At 40.7% G+C, this 21,461-nt stretch overlaps 1 protein-coding gene across 1 annotated transcript in view; it reads right to left on the reverse strand.

The window, feature by feature from the left end:
• Positions 1-12,435: 12,435 nt before the first annotated feature.
• The window catches only part of LOC142200534 (Y+L amino acid transporter 2-like), a gene marked incomplete at its 5' end in the record, with an annotated part of 35,677 nt that continues 26,651 nt past the window's right edge, over positions 12,436-21,461 (reverse strand). The window contains 4 exons of the mRNA XM_075270966.1: positions 12,436-12,663; positions 14,541-14,724; positions 16,858-17,007; positions 18,927-19,023. Of these exons, the coding sequence (XP_075127067.1) occupies positions 12,581-12,663; positions 14,541-14,724; positions 16,858-17,007; positions 18,927-19,023 (514 nt within the window). The remainder of the gene's footprint in view (positions 12,664-14,540; positions 14,725-16,857; positions 17,008-18,926; positions 19,024-21,461) is intronic.

Below are 21,461 nucleotides of genomic sequence, written 5' to 3' on the forward strand. Positions count from 1 at the left end.
CTAGTTTCCATCATAATCTCACTTTAAGTGAATGTAAAGTGTTGCAAGAATTACAGAACAATAAAGATGTTATTATAAAAATCACCGACAAAGGCGGGAAAATTATTGTTATGGACAAGGAACAGTACAGACAAAGTTGTATGGCAGTACTTAGTGATATTACTACTTATCGTCAGTTAGACAGTGACCCAACACAACAATTTGCTGACTTATTGAACCAGTTAGTTTTGGAAGCGCTGGAATTGGGCAATATTCCTTCCTCTAAGTATTCATACTTTATTAACAAATCCCCCATAATTCCAATCTTCCACGGGGTACCGAAACGTCATAAAAATGCCCAATGTCCCCCACTCCGACTCATTATAGCTGGAATAGGGTCTATATCTGAACATTTGTGTATATGGGTTGATAAACTTTTGCAGCCCCTAGTACATCGCATACCTGGATATGTAAAGGATTCTAAGTCACTGCTCTAAATTTTTGATGATTTTTCTTGGAAGCCGGACCATTTGTGGGTTAGCTGTGATGTAAGCTCCCTTTACTCATCCATTCCTCATGACCGAGCATTGGTGGCCCTTTCGCATCACTTGTATAGTTACAGTACATATTCAGAGGAATTATGCAAGTTTCTGATACAGGCTACTGATTTTCTTTTAAAACACAATTATTTTTTATTTGATAGAAAGTTTTTTCTACAGATTTGTGGAGCCCCTATGGGGGCCCCATTTTCCCCCTCCCTCACGAACCTATTCATGGCATGGTGGGAGGAAATGTTTATTTTCAGTCATAATAATCCTTTCTTTCAGCATTTGAGTTGGTATGGGCGCTATATCGATGATATCCTAATTGTTTGGGATGGAGATATGGCGCCCATACCAACCTTTATTCAATATATGAATTCAAATTATGTAAATCTAAAATTCACCTTTCATTGTGATTCTAGTAATATTCAGTTCCTTGATCTAGAACTTACGGGTGATCCTGATAAGGGAGTGGTTTCTACAAAAAAATTTAGCAAAAGTACAGCGGGCAACACTATTCTATTGGACTCTAGTTGCCATCCAAAACATGTTATACAGTCCATCCCAGTGGAGCTCACCCGCACTCGTAGGGCATGTTCCGATGAGGATACTTTTCACCAACAATCCATAATAATTTGCAATAGGCTCAGCAATCGTGGTTATCCCCGCTGGTCTTTGGATAGGGCACTACATATTGTACAGTCCAAGATTCGGTCTGATCTATTAGCAACTAGCCACCAAGGGTCTCCCATAACAAACAATAAAACTCTTATTACACTTTCTACCCCCTATACTCCCCAGTTTTCCCGCATTAAACAAATAATCAAACGTAACTTACCTATACTGCAAACAGATTCTAAAACATGCAGTATATTAGACCAGGGAGTTAGATTTGTGGCCAAGAGGGGGAGGTCTCTTCGAGACAGTCTGAGCCCTAGTCTGTTTGAGTACAAACAACAAGACAGGGGCTCTTGGCTAAATTTGAAAGTTTTTTTCTAATGCGGTTGTTCACGTTGCTCAGTTTGCAAGTTTGCATCTAAGACCACATCCTTTTCTATTCCCAATGGTAGCTGCCCTTATGAAATCAAGGGCTTTTTTAACTGCAACAGCAACTTTGTTGTTTATGCTATTGGATGCACACTGTGTGAATTGTTATATATAGGCTGCACCATCCGCAATGTAAAGACACGCATAGCGGAACATCTTTCTGATTGTACAAAAGCACTCAATGACAACATGTCTGGTGCTTCCAAACATTTCATTTCATGTCATCACAGTAGTGTCTCTTCTTTTAGATTTTTTGTTATAGAGCAGGTTCCGCATCACATTAGGGGAGGTGATCGCAGGAAGCGCCTCTTACGTAACGAGGCATACTGGATTTGGAAGCTTAACATTTGATTTGGATTTGTCTTTGATTTATTAACTATGGATTTCCATGCTAACAGCGTGTTCACACATTGTGGTTGGTGTCTGTATCTGTTTTTCTTCCAATTCAGTTTTATTGGTTTGTCTTTAGAATGTATATTTAACCATGATTCTAAGTATGAGTGTATTCATTCATGAGTTAACTTGTTTGGTTTAATGATCATTATGTTATATCTGCCTGTAGATATGCTGTATGTTATAAACATTGGTAAATAGAGGGGATGCGGTTCATGATACCTCGAAACCTTTTACACCCAGATGGTTGAATATTTAATTGAGATTTGTTTCAAGTGTGTCTGCTGTGTGTCAGTATATAATCGTGTTTTCATTTGTAGTTGGCACGCTATGACTAAAGGATGGTTGCTTTAAACGCCCGAAACACGTAAGCTGTGCTTTTGCCTTTCCATGTCTGGATCCATGTCTGTGTAAGATGTTTTTAACTATTTTTTGGTAAAGGTTAATTTTTAATTTTGGCATGCTGGAGTAAATTTTTCCTCAATATAAAGAATATATTAATGGCGTGAGCCCCCACAGAGTCAGTGGGCTTGGGGCACCCATCGCCCCCCCCCTCCCCCCCACGGTCATATATATATATATATATATATATATATATATATATATATATATATATATATATTCATCTTAGAATTCTTTCCATAACAAGCCAACATAACAGCTGATAAGACATCCTGCACAGCTACATATAACATTGACAGGTATTGTTGTTAATGTCTGCATTGCAAGTCAGAAACCTGAAAGCCTTACATTTTCCATGATGGTTGTACATTTACAAAATAAGAAAACATTCATTGCTCATCTTTCATTACTATTAAAATGACTTCCATCTTTGTGTACCTTCTGCACAGCAAACACTGTTTTCCCTTTTTTTTTTTGGGGGGGGGGGGGTATGATCGGACAATTATTATGACAGTCAATTGTTACCTTAAATGTATTATTGTATATGAATTGTGTGCCTGGTGCTGTCATCTGCTGTAGAGCACACTTTACATGTCTGTCAATTTTACCTCTGCACATATATGGTTTATTATGAGGCTGAACATATAAAGTGTGCAAAAGACCTAATCATATTAATTCACAGCTGACAGCTGAAGGTCGTGTTCACATTTGTGTTATAGCCCTTGTTGCAAAGTCTTTCCATCATAACAGAACCCACTGACCCTATTATAAGTCAGTTAGATGGGGGTATGTCAGGTACCAGTGACATCTGTCATACAACTGATCTGGCATTACATAAGAAAACACAATGCAGATGTGAACAGAGGTTCATTACAGTAAAGTTAGAAAGTTAAACAGATAGGTGCCAAAATTTGAGCCTTATTTTCCTTGTTCTGCTTAGTGTAGCTGAATCTTTGTCTCTTTGGAAACAACACCCCTTTCTCTGACGAGTTTCCAAATTTAGTGAACAAGGCAAGTTAAAAATGTTGCAGCTTAAATGTAGTTCACCACAGCAGGGAAGTTTACGCCAACGCTGAAGTAAATTGAAGTGAAATGTGGGTCAATGTTTCCTGGACAGTATCTTAATTGTCTTGTTTACCGAGCACTATGGAGCTCTACAAAGCACGGATCTTCTAAGAGAGACTGGTTCCTCTTCAGAATGTAGTTTACGCCTACTGCATGTCCTTGGGCAAAACCAGTGGCTGTCAGTTTTTTTTCTGTCCTGTGTGGAGGGAGGATCTTTTTGTCCTCCCATTTTTTCATAAAAGGATTTTAACGGTTAACTACTTACTTTTTGGTAATTTTCTCCTCTGCAGTTGTTCATTTCTTTTTCTTGAGCACTTTTTACTCCCAAGGCTTCCTTGTTTCTCCCTGCTGTGCTCTGTGTCAACGGCCATTCTAAGCTGAGTATGCCTTCCCTTGTCAGATCACAGCCGCTATGTAGCTTCAGGCCTGGCTGAGCGCTTCAGTGGAGCTTCAGCTCCGGAGCGGGGGAAAAAGACGTTGTCACGTCAGGCTCCAGAACCTTTAGGCAAGACCCCATTTTCTGTTACACTTTTGTGGCCTACTTCTGGTAACCTACACAGACCAGTCACATTAATGTGACCACCGCCTACTTTTGACATCAACGTTAAATAACCAATTGCAGAAGGCACGTGTCATCTGCGATCTAGGTGCACTCATCATTATGGAAGGCACGATGGATCAATACAAGTATGCATCTATCCTTCTGGACCATGTTCACCCCTAAATGCGAATTGTTTTTCCTCAGGATGATGGAATCTACCAGCAGGACAATGCAATGTGTCATAAAACTCGCAGTGTACGTTCAAGGAGCACCAGGATGAGTTTACTGTACTCCTTTGGCCAGCAAATTCCTTGGACTTGAACCCAATCAAGAATCTATGGGACCACTTCGATCGGGTTGTTCGCACCATGGATGCTCAACTGCGTAACCTAGCGCAGCTGGCCACAGCACTGGAGTCGGCATGGCTCAAAATCCCCTCTCTTCCTGCACGTCTTGCAGCCGTCCGCTCTGCAAAAGGTGGTTAGTCTGGATTTTGACAGGTGTCACATTAATGTGACTGGACTGTGTAGTTTTAAGGCCATTATCTTTACCGGTGTAGTGGTATTAAAGACTCTTAACAAATTTGTGTAAATAAAAAGTTTGGGGAAATATGGTCACTCCTCCCTACCTATTCAAACTTTCCTCCCTGAGACAATGGTGTCTTGTTTCTTGTAGGGGGAAGCCTCAGTAAGCTTCCTTTTGATTTGCTGCTTGTCAGTACAAGCCTTTCCATCTTCAGGGTATTACCTCTGCATTTTTTTCCAATCTCCTGTTACTGTCAAACGTATTGTTTTCACTTTCTCTCTTTTATAGATGTCCTCCTCTGCTTCCAATGGCAGCGGAAAATCCAGGAAGTAAAGTTCCTCCAAGCTGAAACATCTTGCTTATACAAAGTGCGACATTCCTCTGCCTGATGGTTATGGCTACACTCACTGTCGCCAATACCCCGGGCCCCTATCTGAGGTACTGTCCATATCTGATATAATTGTGAGGATCAAGGAGTACACGAAGGATTACATGAAATAGATCTGGGAACTAGATTTCTCAGATTTCTAAAAAGCCACGTACTGAGAGGCATTCTCAGTCAGTTCCATCAGAGGAGGAATTTCAGGTGTTCAGTGAGATGCACTCATCTGATGAAGACACTTCGGAAAATTCCAGCAGGCCTCTTTTTTCCTTGGAAAGAATACATAAGCTGCTGAAGTCCGTCCGGTCAAGGGACTGAGATGTTGAATTTGGGGAATCCTCTAGTTCCACCAAGTGGGGGCCTTAAGCCTTCCAAGTGGATGAACATGGAACAAACAATTGTACCGAGCGACCAAATTCTGTCCGCTCCAACAGTCCTTTTAGAGGTATTGACAGTAATGAACTGGAGCACTGATGAGCAGCAGGAAACCCAACACCCACACCGGGTGGTATAACAGGGATAAACGACCAGAATTCGGGAATAACACTGCGCTGACTCCAAACGTGTTTAATTCAAACAACGCACTTTATTGGATTTCAAACACATGACGCCTTCACCAGCGTTTCGGGGATTACCCCTTTATCAAGTGTACCAGAACAATACACCAGTATCCTTACAAGGAGATAAGATCACCTCTCTGAAGGAACTTTGCCTGTGTATCAGCGCGTCAGGTAAAAAGTGGATGAGACACTGGATGAAGCGATGACAGGGGAGTGGAGACATCCCAAAAAGGCACCTGTTTTATCCACGAGGTTTAGGACCCTATTCCCCATTGCTGAGTCTCAGTAGGATTGTTGGGGTCCCCTGCCTAAGGTGGATATGGCGGCAACTAAATTGTCCCACCGTATGGTGGTCCCGGTAGAAGGTGGCTCCAATCTCCAAGACTCTATGGATAGGTGCATGGAGTGCACCCTTAGGAGGGCTTATTCCTCGGACTCTGCTCAGGCGTCTTTGGGAATCACCTCTAATGAGAAAGCAAATAAGCTTCACTCTGACCTGGCCCAACTGGAGAGGAACATTGACTCCGGAGTCTCCAGAGACAATCTATTATCTTTTATGGGTTCAGTTTCCTTGGCAGCAGGCTATCCAGCAGAAGCTTCCATACACCAAGTCAAGATGGCTGCCAAATCTATGGCCCTCTCTACAACTGCTAGAAGACCATTATGGTTGAAGCCTTGGAGAGTGTCCAAGTATAACTTGCTCCCTACCCTTTGAGCTGGGTAAACTTTTTGGCAGAGGCCTGGACGATATCATGGAAGGTCTTGCCGATAAAAAGTAAGTCACATCAAAGGCTCCTTGAACATGATGGCAGATTAGTTGAGTCGGAGTCTCGCCGTATCAGGCAAATGGTCTCTCATTAAAGAGGTTTTCCACCACATAAGCTTGAAATGGGGTCTTCCAGAAGTAGACCTTATGGCGACCAGTCTCAACGCCAAGGTAGAGATGTTTTGCTCACTGTATCAGGAGGACTATACCTTGGCAGTGGATGCCCATTCTATCCCTTGGAGGTTCAGGCTGGTGTTCATCTTCCCTCCATGTTCCATGATACCAAGGGTATTGATGAAAGCAGACAGTCCAAGCTTTTGTGATAGCCATTATGGCCAAAAAAAGCTTGGTTTTTCCAACTCAAGGTAATCTATTGGAGGCATTACCTAATCCAAAACCTGGTTCCTCATGGAACTTAGAAATGCCAGGATCGGAGGAGACTCAATCTTACAGCCTGGAGGTTGGTCAATCCCTATGGAAAGCTAGAGGACTGTCAGAAGCCTTCCTGAAGACCCTTGCCTGTGCCAGAGCAAAATCAACCAATAAAAGTTACCTAAGGATAGGTAATATCTTCAAGGAGTGGTACTCCAGACAGGAAGTTTGAATCCTTTTACAGGAGTGATTCAAAATTTTTTCAGGATGGCTTGTATAAGGGCCTTTCCCCTGCCACACTTCATGTACAGATTTCAGCCCTGTCCGCCTGCTTAGGCAGATGATTGTCTCAGAACCCCTTAATTTCCAGATTTCTTAAGGGTGCTATAAGACTTAGGCCAGTGGTTGTAGCTTCCGTTCCACAGTGGAATCTAATCACAGTTCTTTCTGGTCTCTGCGGTCTGCCATTTGAACCATTGGACAATGTGGATCTCAAGTTTCTGACTTTCAAAACCACCTTTTTGCTAGCTATTGCCTCAGTGAAAAGTGTAGGAGAGTTGCAGGCTTGTCTTCTGAAGAGCCATATATTTCATATATTCCGATAGGGCATGACTGAGATTTCTTCCTGGGTTTAACCCTAAGGTGTCTTCTTGGGCTCCATACACTGGATGTACTAAGGTGTCTCCAAATATATCGTCTATGTACATGCTCCTTCAAAAGATCGGATAACCTCTTAATTAATATATATGGTAGAGATAACAGTCTCAAGGCTTGCAAACTCTCTTTATCAAAATGAATTAAGGAAGCAATTAAAACTTCTTTTTGCTCTTGGGGTTAACACCACCAAAGTTGATCAGAGCCCATTCAAACAGGGCTGTGTAAGCCTCCTAGGCTGAAAGTCTGTGTTGGCTTTTGAGCAGATTTGTGCAGCTGCTTCATGGTCATCCCAACTAACTTTTGTTAAAACACTATTGTGTTTACGAGATGTGAAGTATCTCGTAAGTGAGAAGGTAGTTCTGTCACCAAATTCTGTAGGTGAATATCTACGTATTGTGATAGGTTGCGGATCAGTGACTTCATCCCCGAAATTTTGGGTCTTCCTGGGGGTGAGACCTTCCACTTGAAGTCCCATTTGGACTGCTCAACATCTTTTGTGATTTATTTACTTGAATGTCCGTGCGGACTTCAATATGTTGGCAGATCCACCATGGCCTTGAGAGTACGTCTGAATAAACACAGATCCAACGTGGTGAATGGCTACACTAAACATAGCATTTCCCGGAATGTGGCCCAGTTTCACAATAAGGAATTTACTGGCTTCAAACTGACAACTATCGAATCTATACCATCCTCTTGTCATGAGAGATTCGATTTATTAAGGCGGAAAGAAATCTAGTGGATCTACAAGTTTGACCGCCTCGTGCCTAAGGGCTTGAATGAGGCTCTGGAGGACATTATGCATTAATTAGTATAACCTTCTGTTTTAATGGGACCAAGATCTTCCCTTTCTTTATAGCTTTTTATCTCTTATATATTTTCATTTTTAGCTACATTATGGTCCCATATTTATTATTTTATTCTATTATCAATTTTTTATATTTATATATCAACTTGTATTTATATATCAACTTGTATTTATATTAATTCATCCATATGGTAATTATTTATTCACTCTGTTCATCCATATTTAATTTATATAATTTTTCATTCATATGTATCTATCTGTTTTACATTCATGCATTTGTGTGTGTGTATATATATATATATATATATATATATATATATATATATAATATTTTTTATTTATATTTATTCAGATTTATTTTTATATCATTTATTGTCATATCATTCATTATCATGTTCCCCTTAACTATGGACATGGACAATTCCATACTGAGAATCTTTAGTTTACATATTCCCCTCTATCTTGCATGATTCAACCTGGGGAAACCTTTCTAGACTAGCACTTTACTCCTCTTTACTCTCCCCGGCGGCCGGACGCAGTGATCCTGTCACTCCAGCAGTGATCGCGTGGCCCGGCATGTCGGAGCAGAGTATCTTCATACTGCGCATGCGCACGGTCCGTGAGCTGGCGCATGCATGGTTCCACATTTCCAGACACAACGGCTGGCTAGCACCTGTGAGACGGACACCACTTTTGGCGTGAGGAGCTCTCTCCTCCTACTGAAATACCAATGAGATTTATAACAAGTGACCCAGCGCAGTGGTACAATGGTTCAGGCCCACTGTGGAAGGGTGAGTATGACAATTACTGACTGCTATATTTTATTGGTATTTATCTATTTATTTATTTATTTATACATTTATATGCTCTTGACTACTAATTTGTTGGAACATCTGGACACTATTAAAAATGGTTTATGTTTGACATTCACTATATACTGCACAAATGCTAAGTCAGATAAGGACCTTAGGACCTTTTTACAACTATTGATATGCTTATATACAGTGTTTTTACACAGTTTTTAAATATACAGTGTTTAGAGAGATACAGTACCTTAATTATTCATATGTATACCTTGAATGACGTTTTTCAGCAATACTGGAGTAGTATTATAACTTTGGGGTAACCCAATGCCTATGCTATTGTTTATCTGTCAGATAAGCCATCTGCGGATGTATTGCAATATACTTTGGTCAACTACTTATATGTTATATTTTATTTATTTTTATGTTTGTTTAATTATTGGCATTTGTATGTTTTATTTAAGAAATCTACACACTTGAGAAAGGGCTTCCTAGCCAGAAACGCGTTGTGTATTTGTTTATAATAAAGAAGTATTCATCTACTACTACAAGCGAGCGCTGTTTGTCTGTGGCCGAATCCTGTGAGGAGGCTGGCCCACTATATTCCAAAAAGACATACTGATAGGGAAAAATGTACATTGTGAGCTCTATGTGGGGCTCACAATCTACATTTAAAAAAAAGCTTCCCCCTTCAGTTAATATTGTTTTTTCATATAATGATACAAGGGAGGGGGAAGTCTCTTTTGCCCTCTTATAGGGTTGTTGTCCTGCAATTAATTATGCTAATTAAAAATTCCGCCTGTCCTAGCAGCACACAGGGGCAGAAATACCCTGTATTGTGCTGCTGTTAGGACTAAGGGAAAACAAACATCATAATCAATGATGCTAAAGAGTAGTGTATCCCTGTAGATAGCACTCTGTCTTCTTCCTTTATAGTGTTTGCTTGGCAAAAAGTTCGGTCAGGTAACAGGGAGGGGAAGAAAGTCCATGTCCTGGGTCTTCTAAACCTTGGGGTCCTCAATTAAACATCTTGTTTCTCCATGCCAGTTCTTTTAATTATTTTTTAAAATTGGTGCTTAAGAACTGATTATCCAGTGGGCTCAAGATAGCCTTTGGTTCTTTGCCTTATTAGTCACCATGTAGACATAAGCCTATTAGGTTTCTTTTTATAGCAGGGTCTAACAGCAACAGATCACCTTTCATTAAAAGAAAAAGGGGCTCATTCCGGGAAATGACTTCACGTATCAACACCTCTGTTAAACACTGTCTACCAATAAGTATTTGGACACCCATGCAGATGAAGAAACATTATCTGCAGTCATGATGTACATTAATTAGGATACAGCATTGGCATTAGTTGCAGGCAAGATGCCACAAAGTGCAGACTTGTCCGATTTCGAAAAAAGGGTAATTGTCGGGTACCACAGAACTGGTCCATCCTTAAGGGACATAGCAAGCGAACTAAATTACCAAAATCGACAGTGGCCTATGTGATTACGAAGTGGAAGGTGAACGGTGATTGTCGGAATGTGCGCTGTCGGCATATCCCCGAAACTGGGATATAGAGACCGACAAGTGCTGGCCATAGAAATTCAGAAGAACCGCACCCAACTGATGGCTCACGTGCACCAAGAGTTTCAACAAGCATCCACGAGTATTGTGTGAATCAAGGAAGCATTCAACTATTGAATATGAATAAATGTTGTTTTTCTATTCTACCACAGGTGTCCAAATACTTATTGGTAGACCGTTTATACAGCATTACAGGTGAAATGTATTAAACTGGTGTCATTAGCCTGGACAGGCAAGATGCCATTTACCATAACTGCTATGGTAAAGTATAACACCTGGTTCACATCTGCGTTTGGTAATCCGTTCGGGGAGTCCACATGGGGACCCTAGAACGGAATACCAAACGCATTGGCAAGTGGTGTGCAGTGAAAGCACATGGACCCCATAGACTAGGATGAGGTCCATGTGCTCTCCGCACGGTGTCTGCATGGAACATGCCGACAGAAGAGTACTTTGTACTTTTACTACTTTCAGGTCCGCATGATTCGTGCATGATTCGTGCAGGCAGTGCACGGAAAGCACATGGATTCCATTATAGTCAATGGGGTCTGTGTGCTTTCACTACACACCGCTTGCCAGTGTGTTCGGTAGTCCGTTGGGGAGTTCCCTATGCGGACTCCCCGAATGAATTACCAAACGCAGATGTGAACCAGGCACAAGTTACAAGTTGAATTACTAGTAAATACTGGAAGAATTGTTAGTTTTGGCACCTTTCTTCAATAAATGCAAACTTTATTCATTATTCTTTTATAAAATGTAACATTATTTTCCATTTTATGTCTTTTATTTTAATACTTCTATTTCCATCCGTGGCTAGATTATATTGTTTGCTGTGTTCGATGGCCTATAATGTGGCGTTTATGAAGCAACAGCATAGAGAGCAATCATTAGTCACAGAAATTTTTTACCTAAAGCATAAGAAGTAGAAAGGTAGAAAAATACTTTATTTGGTACTAAACAAAGAATATGTAGTTTATAATGATACTGTTAGTTTGCAGATTTCTCTATATGTAAACGCAAAGACTGTCACAATATGTTAATACACTAATAAAATGTAAGGAAAACAAATATGCCAGAAATTTGGATATGTGAATATGTCATAAATGTCCTAGATTGGAATAACCCTTTAACCTGTAGGTTAAATGGGTATGGGAGCTTTATAAATGTGTACGCAGTGAGCTTACTAGTAGACGCAGATATTTAATGTCAGTATCATGATGATCAGGTGACGGAGCTCATCATTTTACCTTTACATGTAGAAGTTTTATTAATTAATAAATATCTGAATATACAAGTGAAAGTCCCGTCCATGAGAAATGGTACGTTTGTGGGCACTAGGGCCTGGACTGTACTTGGCCATGTGCATAGGACTCAGCACATCATAGTCAGTGAGGGCGGGTTCACATCTGCGCCCGGTCTCCGCTTTGTGGGTTTCTGTCTTCTGCCGACAGGAGACGGAAACCCAGCAGTGTGTCCGGCCATCAACGCCCGTGAGCGTCTTCTTGTCTCCGCGGCGAAACCCACCCTTATCATGCAATGAGCTCCCGAAAGGCCCAGTTGCTGCAGTAATGAAGTGAAATTATGTTATAATTTTATTACTATAGTGATGGAACCATTCGGGAATTCACTGCATCATAACTGACTATGATACAGTGACTACAGTGATACGGTTGAGTTCATTCCAGGTACTACAGCCCACACATGGACCATTTACCATGGATGCGACTCGTACATATGCAAGGGCCCTAAATTTTCAGGCATGGTTACACATGAATCTTACAGTATATAATGCTTGTGGATTACCTATATTGTGACAGAATTAGCTGCTCAACTATTATAAACTTAGATGTTTTGAGTATAAATAATGAAATGTACAAATCCATTTATCATCTCACAAATGGGTATCAACCTTCAAAAAAATGCTCCAAGCTAAACTGATAGACTTGTGGTATACCTAGTGCAAGGTTCATGCATGACTTGTATATGGTGTTCTTTGAAGACCTTGGTACTCTTTGCCTCCTGTGTCATACATTGTCAGCTCTGTACCCCGAACCAAGCATAATAAAATGCACCAGTTTTGCCAGGAATGTTCCTGTAACACTTTAGGTTGTTTTAACATCCGGAAAGGAATTCTACACGTTGGCACCTGATGGGTGCAGGACCTTTCTATTTCCACTTCTCCTCCTCTTCTTCCGCTGCCTCAACAGGACAGCACAGGCATAGCTTCTGTATGTACAGAGAAATTACACCTGCAAGTGAATTATTCCATCAGTGACATTTTTTTTAATTCAAAATATTTATTAGAAAACCAAAATTTATAAAGCACATTACAAGATTGTTTAGGGTAGAGTGAGGGGGTCCATGGGGATAAGTGTACCTATAGGGGATCAATTTCTTCTAAATAGGCCTATATGTCTGGGCTGATTAAATTCTTAATATGTCTTTATATGTTGGATGTTTATATGCTGTATATACATTTAAAGGGGCTCTATCACCAGATTTACGGGTTATGAGCTTAAGATATGCCTGAATAGTCTTTAAAAATGCTATTCAGGTGCTACTATTAGTTTGTAAAAAGACCCCCCACCCTCCGTTTTTGTTAATTACCTTGGTAATCGATTTGTAAATGAGCTTGATCGTGCACGGTTGGTTTTTCGTGCACTCCTTAGTGGCATAGCTTCTGGATGCCCACCGCTGCCTCCAAGCCCCCCCTCCTGCTTATTCACGGCGGTTTCTATTGAAAGCACTAGTAGCGCTCCCTCTGGCGCGTTACTGCGCATGCTCCAGCTCGCGCGTGCTTTCAATAGCTTTCAATAGAGACCGCCATGAAAAAGCAGGAGGAGGAGGGCGAGGAGGAGGGCTTGGAGGCAGCGGTGTGCGTCCAGAAGCTATGCCGCTAAGGGGTGCACGAAATGCCCACTGTGCGTGATCAAGGTCATTTACATATTGATTACCAAGGTAATTAACAAAAACGAGGGGGTCTTTTTACAAACTAATAGCAGCAACTGAATAGCCTTTTTAAAGGCTATTCAGGCATTTCTTTAGCTCATTACCCTTAAATCTGGTGATAGAGCCCCTTTAAAGTATATGTCCAATTATAAAACAACTTTTCAATAGTAAATACTTCAGAGGAATAAATAAAACTTTGTAATATATCTTTAATAAGAAAATTCTTTCTCTGCTTACCTGGCCTTTTTCTTTCCTATCATCTATACTCAGCCGAAAGAACCAAGTGCAGCTGAGCTTAGCAGCAGCATGTTCGTCTCTTCCAACCCCCCTTTCATTCCATAGACTTTCATGTTAGAAACAACTTTAAGGCCAAAGCCCCATGTAGTGGGCTGCAGTGAAAAATTGCAGCAGGAAAAACCATGGCGGAAAACGCATTGCATTTTAAACAGAAAGTCAGCAGAGTTTTCTGCTTCAAGTATACATTTAGGGAACCCGCTGGAGTTTACGTAGGTATAAAACCACAACGGTTTTGGAAATCGCAGCATTTCCGCTTCACATATTTTTCTGCAATGTGTGGTTGGGATTCACTAGAATCCTCACTTATGCCACATGCAGCGTTCGGCCTAAAAGCAGAAAAAAGGGAATCTGTACATTGTGGGGCAGATTTATCAATAGTGTCTAAAAGTTAGACAGTGCAAATTTAGACTCAATGCTATTTGATAAATTTGTCAAATTCTGGTGCATTTTTGCACCATGGTGTCAAAAATTAGACTAAGCACCATTTCCACATAACCACGCCCGATTTATCATATAAGTCGTAAGTGTTTTAAAGGTATCTCTAAAGCACTTGAAATGTGATGTGCAGCATTAGACAATTAAATTATAAAAACTGATTAGAAAAAAAAGTGATATAATTTGTTTCATAAATGATTATATTTCCTATAAATAAATAAATAAATAAATAAATAAATAAATAAGAAAAATGTAGAAATATTATTTTTTAGCTTCAAATAGTGGTGGCTATTGGCAGATATTTCTTCCTACTGTCACCCCATTTTCTGTAGACAAAGCTGGCAAAATAGCCCACCCCAAAATATACCTCAATGATTTAATCTGTCACAGTGGAGATGACTGTATTATATAATGGGATACACTGACTCGTATTAACACTACTTACCTAAGATTCTCTTTACAAATGCTGGTTGTTTTTCTGGAGGAAGGTGAATACAGAGGTAGTATATAGGAGCCCCCGAGAGAACAACAGCAATTCCAACTAGTGAATCCACGAGGTCACTGTAGAGAGGGACCACTACCAGACAGACACTGCAGATGCAGTACAACACTGGGAAAAACAAGCTTAACTATGACAAAAAATAAATAAATTAAAATTACATGTCATCTCATTTAGAGGGTAAGTCCAACTTACTCTGCTGCCAATTCTTTATAGGCTTAAAAATAAGAACACTGCACATTGTCTAGTTTTAAAATATCCTATCATTTTGTGAATACAGTTCCTCTGCATTATCTCATTATTGTCAGGCTAAGTTAACACTACTGTTAGGGGGCATTCACACACGGAGTATTTTGGCGTGGATTCTGATGTGGAATCCGCATCAGAATCCGCGTGGAAAAGAAGCCTCCCATTGTCTTCAATGGGTTCCGTTTTCCGCGCGGAACCCATTGGAGGCTTTTTTTCTGAGCGGATTCTGATGCGCGTTCCGCGTCAGAATCCGCGCCAAAATACTCCAAGTGAATGCCCTCTTAGTGAACTCTGTCATAGGATCAGAGTAGTGGGCTAAAACACTGATAGAATAATCGATGCAGAGTGTGTCCCCTCTGTTTGCATCTGTTTCCATTCACTCTAATGTAAAAAAACATGATGGGACCTTCCTCCTGTCATGTTTGTTTACACTTCAGATGTAAGAAAAAGTCCTGCAGGTATGACTTCATCTTCTGTTACAAAAGTACTGTGAATGTACCATTAGAGAGCAGTTGTTGCAGTCATGTATTACTTCCCTCCACTTGACCACTGCAACATACTAACCTATACATAGTACATGTACTGTCAAAATTCTAGTTTAAAGAGGACCTAAAATGGCTTAGATTTTTGGAAAATCAAGAAACTCCTTTTACATTGCTGCCCCTCTGTAATCTTTCTGTAGCAGCCGAGTGAAGTTATAAATGTTTGAAAGCATAAAAAGTGATATGCAAATTAACCTAAGTAGTCATGGTGGGTGGAGTGAAGCCTAGTCAAAACTGGCAGCTCACTAATCACATCTCCTGGGTATGATTGATATCCCCCTCACAGTCTACTCAGTCCCTCATGTCATGAGTGGGATATCAATTGCACACGGGAGATGTGATTAGCAAGCGGACAATGTAACTAGGTGGAAGTTGCCCTGTAATAGGACATGCTCATCGTGACCACTTTGGTGAATTTAAATACACACGTGGACAAAATTGTTGGTACCCCTCGTTTAATGAAAGAGAAAACCACAATGGTCACAGAAATAACTTGAATCTGAGCATGAACAACTGAAAGTCAGACATTGCTTTTCCACCATGCTTCAAAAGAATAAAAAAGATAAATAAAATAAAACTCATGAAACAGGCCTCAACAGAAATGATGGTTCCCTTAACTTAATATTTTGTTGCACAACCTTTTCCAGACGGCATGTTTCAGCACCTTCCAAATATGCTCAATACGATTTAGGTCAAGGCTCAAAGGAGGCCACTTCTGAATAGTCCAATGTTTTTCTCTTAGCCATTCTTAGGTATTTTAGCTGTGCATTTTGGGTCATTATCCTGTTGCAAGACCCATGACCTGTGACTGAGACCAAGCTTTCTGACACTGGGCAGAACATTTCTCTCTAGAATCCCTTGATAGCCTTGAGATTTCATTGTACCCTGCTTAGATTCAAGACACCCTGTGACTGATTCAGCAAAGCAGTCCCAGAACATAACAGAGCCTCCTCCATATTTCACATTAGGGACATTGTTCTTTTCAAGATATGCTTTATTTTTCCGTCTGTGAACATAGAGCTGATGTGCCTTGCCAAAAAGTAAAATTTTTGTCTCATCTGTCCATAGGACATTCTCCCAGAAGTTTTGTGGCTTGTAGTTTGGCAAATTCTAGTTTGTCAGATCCAAGTTATTTCTATGACCATTGTGGGTTTTTCTTTCATGAAATGAGGGTTACCAACAATTTTGTCCACGTATGTATGAGTTTGTATGCTTTCACACACTTTACTTTGCTGCTACAGAAAAATTACAGAAGTGCACCAATTGAAAGGAAATTACTTGATCCTGCACATGATGGTGTCATATTCCCCTAAATTCACTGACAAAAGCATAAGCATACCACTCATAAAAGAAAATATGACATGGGGGTAAACGCCTATCTAATCTGAAATTTCAGAGAGAGGAAAGGCATTTTCATATAGAACTAAATTAAAGTACCATAATATGAAAATGACTATTAGAGAGACAAGTACCTTCACAGGTCTCGGCAAGTCTGGTCTCTTCACTCTTAAGTAAATTTGACCAACCACTGATAGACCGATAAATAACCAGTAAGTAAAGCTGAAATAATCAATAAGCTGAAACACGTCATCCACGCAAAGGAACACAAGAGCCATCAACCCCTAGATAACAGGAAAAAAAATATTATAGCAGAGTAAATTAATTATATTAAGGAGGACCTTTCACCACCTTCACAACTCCAATTCTTGGTATTCTTTAATAGACGCTGTTTCACTGATTCTGCCACCATTGGAATTTTCTCTCTAGTCCCCACCACTCCTCAGCAATCAGTGCTTTTTGTTTCAACACAATTATAGTCAGTTGGGCGTTCCCCATCTGTCTGCTCTAGTCCAGGGCTGCCCACCTAACAGTAGAGACTATAATTGTGCTGAAACTAACAGCACTGATTGCTCTGGAATGGTGTGGGCTAGATAAAGATTTCCAACTGCACTGGAATCAGTGGAGTGGTGCCTATTAGAGATGAGCGAACACTATTCGAAACAAACGGCTGTTTCGAATAGTGTTCGCTCATCTCTAGTGCCAAAGGATGCCAAAAACTAGAGTTGGTGGAGGGGGCTAAAGTTCCCCATTAAGGTGTACATAATACAGTCTAATGTCATTTTTAGGTGTTAACTGTTTTGGAGAATTCCCATTTGCTAAAAGTGGTCATAACATTAAAGGGGCTCTATCGTTGAGAAAAGTCATTTTTAGCTAAGCACATACATACATAGCCTTTAGAAAGGCTATTCCTCACATACCTTTGTATGTAAATTGCCTCAGCAGTTTTTTAATAAGTCTGGTTTTATTCATATGCTAATTAGCTTTCTCTGTGCACTACAGAAGTCTCATCGTGCACCGTCTGCTATTTCCTATGTGTATGAGAGCAGGGAGATGAATCATCAACAGCAGCAGCCTTGATGAGACTTCCAGAGTGCACAGAGAAGGCTAATTAGTATATGAATAAAAAAATTACTTATTCAGAAACTACTGAGGTAATTTACATACAAAAGGTATGTGTGGAATAGTCTTTCTAAAGCCTATGTAAGTATGTCCTTAGCTAAAATTGACTGTTCCCAATGATAGATCCCCTTTAAGCTGATTCCAGAGTGTCCTGCTCTGTTTACTATAGATCTAGAGGCATTATTATGACTACCTTTCTCCATTCTGGCTAACACTGTAGATAAGGATCACAAATGTAGAGATGAGCAAATCGAAGCTGACAAAGTGGAATTTGACTCAAATTTCAAGAAATATTTGAATCGCATGTTTGACCATGTCATCTCAGATGTTAAAATCTGCGATTGTAGCTCAGCACTGACCGGGGTTGTTAGAGGACAGTATCAGCCAACACATACAGCTGACACATGCAAAGCAGGGTGCGCACACAGTTTCTGTTCGCGCTCCATGCTTCTGCGTAGTTTGTGGGAAGTCCTTCCCGGCAGCGCCGTACTATTAGGGCGGATGTCGGGAAGGGGTTAATGTGATTTGCTGCAAATTAATTTGGATCAAATTGAATAGTATCGGAAAATTTGGCGAAGCTGCTGAATCAAATTTTTGAAAAATTTGCTTATCTCTATTCAAGTGTATTATTTTTTTTTGTCAATAAGACAATTAATTTAAAAGGAAATTATTTAATTCAGAATTTACTATAAACATATTTTTAATTTACATGTCACTTTTCATAAAAAAACACAAGCATATTGAAATCTTTTTACACTACAGCAGTCTCAAAAGGCTGAATGATGTTTTCTATAGCTCACTAAATGGGCACAGATCTTTGTCGTACTGCTATAGACCTGGTAAGGCAGGTAAGGTGTAAGCAATGTATGCCTCTTCCCTTACACTCTCTGTTCACTATCACATCTTATAGACTGTATTAATCTATGCCTTTCCCTTTAAGTGAGAGGAATCAGAAAAGCTCGCCAACTTGCCAGTTGGAGGCCATGTAAATAACATACAATTTCTCATTTGCTAAGAAACACAAATTGTGGTTCCAGATTGTTTATCCTTTTCTTCTTAAATATAGCAAAGTATTTCTTACATTGAAAAGCAAGGCAGGGATAGGAGTATATCTACTGATATGGATCATGCACAGAAAATCAGGGAGTTGTCCTTCTCTGGAAGCTACAAAAAACAGCCTGGAATACATAAAAAAAAACATGTATCTATTAGTTGAACGGAAAATCTGACATTTCAGCAGGCCACGTATCTGTGTGAAAAATCTGACAATGTTTGGAGGGAGATTTATCAGGCCTAGTGCAAAAAGACAACTGTTCCAGCTTTATTAGTCACTAGTTTTATTGGCTTGGCACAGTTCTGGTATTTATGATTATTTATATGGTTGTGGGATGCTAATTGTTCTCCATGTTTTACTGTTGTATGAATTTGTATATATGAAATATATTTTAAATATTTTGTATCAAATAAAATTTCTGGATTTGCAGTCACTATTTATAATTTGCCCTATGTGGATGATTTTATGTATTTATGACTTTTTGTTGTTGACTTTAAAGTGTTTTTACAGGATGTACTCTCTCTCTCTCTCTATATATAATATATATATACAGTACAGACCAAACGTTCGGACACACCTTCTCTTTCAAAGAGTTTTCTGTATTTTCATGACTATGAAAATTTGTAGATTCACACTGAAGGCATCAAAACTATGAATGAACACATGTGGAATTATATACTTAATAGAGATGAGCGAACACTAAAATGTTCGAGGTTCGAAATTCGATTCGAACAGCCGCTCAATGTTCGTGTGTTCGAACGGGTTTCGAACCCCATTATAGTCTATGGGGAACAGATACTCGTTAAGGGGGAAACCCAAATCCGTGTTTGGAGGGTCACCAAGTCCACTAAGACAACCCAGGAAATGATGCCAACACCTCTGGAATGACACTGGGACAGCAGGGGAAGCATGTCTGGGGGCATCTAACACACCAAAGACCCTCTATTACCCCAACATCACAGCCTAACAACTACACACTTTACACACTCAATACCACCTCTCTGACAGTAGGAAAACACCTTGAAACATGTGTATTTGGCACTTGCAGTGAGGAGAGCTTGTCACCAGCAGTGAATTTGGCCCTTGTAGTAAGTTGAGGTTGGCACCAACATTTGTTTTGAAAATCAGGGTGGATTGAGCCTATAACCAGCAGAGTTTGGGCAAATTCATGGTGGAGGGAGCCTCTAAAAACCCCAGTTTGGACCAATTCATGGTGGAGGGAGCCTCTAAAAACCCCAGTTTGGACCAATTCATGGTGGAGGGAGCCTCTAAAAACCCCAGTTTGGACCAATTCATGGTGGAGGGAGCCTCTAAACAGCCCAGTTTGGACCAATTCATGGTGGAGGGAGCCTCTAAAAACCCCAGTTTGGACCAATTCATGGTGGAGGGAGCCTCTAAACAGCCCAGTTTGGACCAATTCATGGTGGAGGGAGCCTCTAAAAACCCCAGTTTGGACCAATTCATGGTGGAGGGAGCCTCTAAAAACCCCAGTTTGGACCAATTCATGATGGAGGGAGCCTCTAAACAGCCCAGTTTGGGCAAATTCATGGTGGAGGGAGCCTCTAAAACCCCCCAGTTTGGACCAATTCATGGTGGAGGGAGCCTCTAAAAACCCCAGTTTGGACCAATTCATGGTGGAGGGAGCCTCTAAACAGCCCAGTTTGGGCAAATTCATGGTGGAGGGAGCCTCTAAAAACCCCCAGTTTGGACCAATTCATGGTGGAGGGAGCCTCTAAAAACCCCAGTTTGGACCAATTCATGGTGGAGGGAGCCTCTAAACAGCTCAGTTTGGGCAAATTCATGGTGGAGGGAGCCTCTAAAAACCCCAGTTTGGACCAATTCATGGTGGAGGGAGCCTCTAAAAACCCCAGTTTGGACCAATTCATGGTGGAGGGAGCCTCTAAAAACCCCAGTTTGGACCAATTCATGGTGGAGGGAGCCTCTAAACAGCCCAGTTTGGACCAATTCATGGTGGAGGGAGCCTCTAAAAACCCCAGTTTGGACCAATTCATGGTGGAGGGAGCCTCTAAACAGCCCAGTTTGGACCAATTCATGGTGGAGGGAGCCTCTAAAAACCCCAGTTTGGACCAATTCATGGTGGAGGGAGCCTCTAAAAACCCCAGTTTGGACCAATTCATGATGGAGGGAGCCTCTAAACAGCCCAGTTTGGGCAAATTCATGGTGGAGGGAGCCTCTAAAAACCCCCAGTTTGGACCAATTCATGGTGGAGGGAGCCTCTAAAAACCCCAGTTTGGACCAATTCATGGTGGAGGGAGCCTCTAAACAGCCCAGTTTGGGCAAATTCATGGTGGAGGGAGCCTCTAAAAACCCCCAGTTTGGACCAATTCATGGTGGAGGGAGCCTCTAAAAACCCCAGTTTGGACCAATTCATGGTGGAGGGAGCCTCTAAACAGCTCAGTTTGGGCAAATTCATGGTGGAGGGAGCCTCTAAAAACCCCAGTTTGGACCAATTCATGGTGGAGGGAGCCTCTAAAAACCCCAGTTTGGACCAATTCATGGTGGAGGGAGCCTCTAAAAACCCCAGTTTGGACCAATTCATGG

This window comes from Leptodactylus fuscus, chromosome 4, assembly GCF_031893055.1.
Source record: "Leptodactylus fuscus isolate aLepFus1 chromosome 4, aLepFus1.hap2, whole genome shotgun sequence".
Lineage (NCBI taxonomy): Eukaryota > Metazoa > Chordata > Amphibia > Anura > Leptodactylidae > Leptodactylus > Leptodactylus fuscus.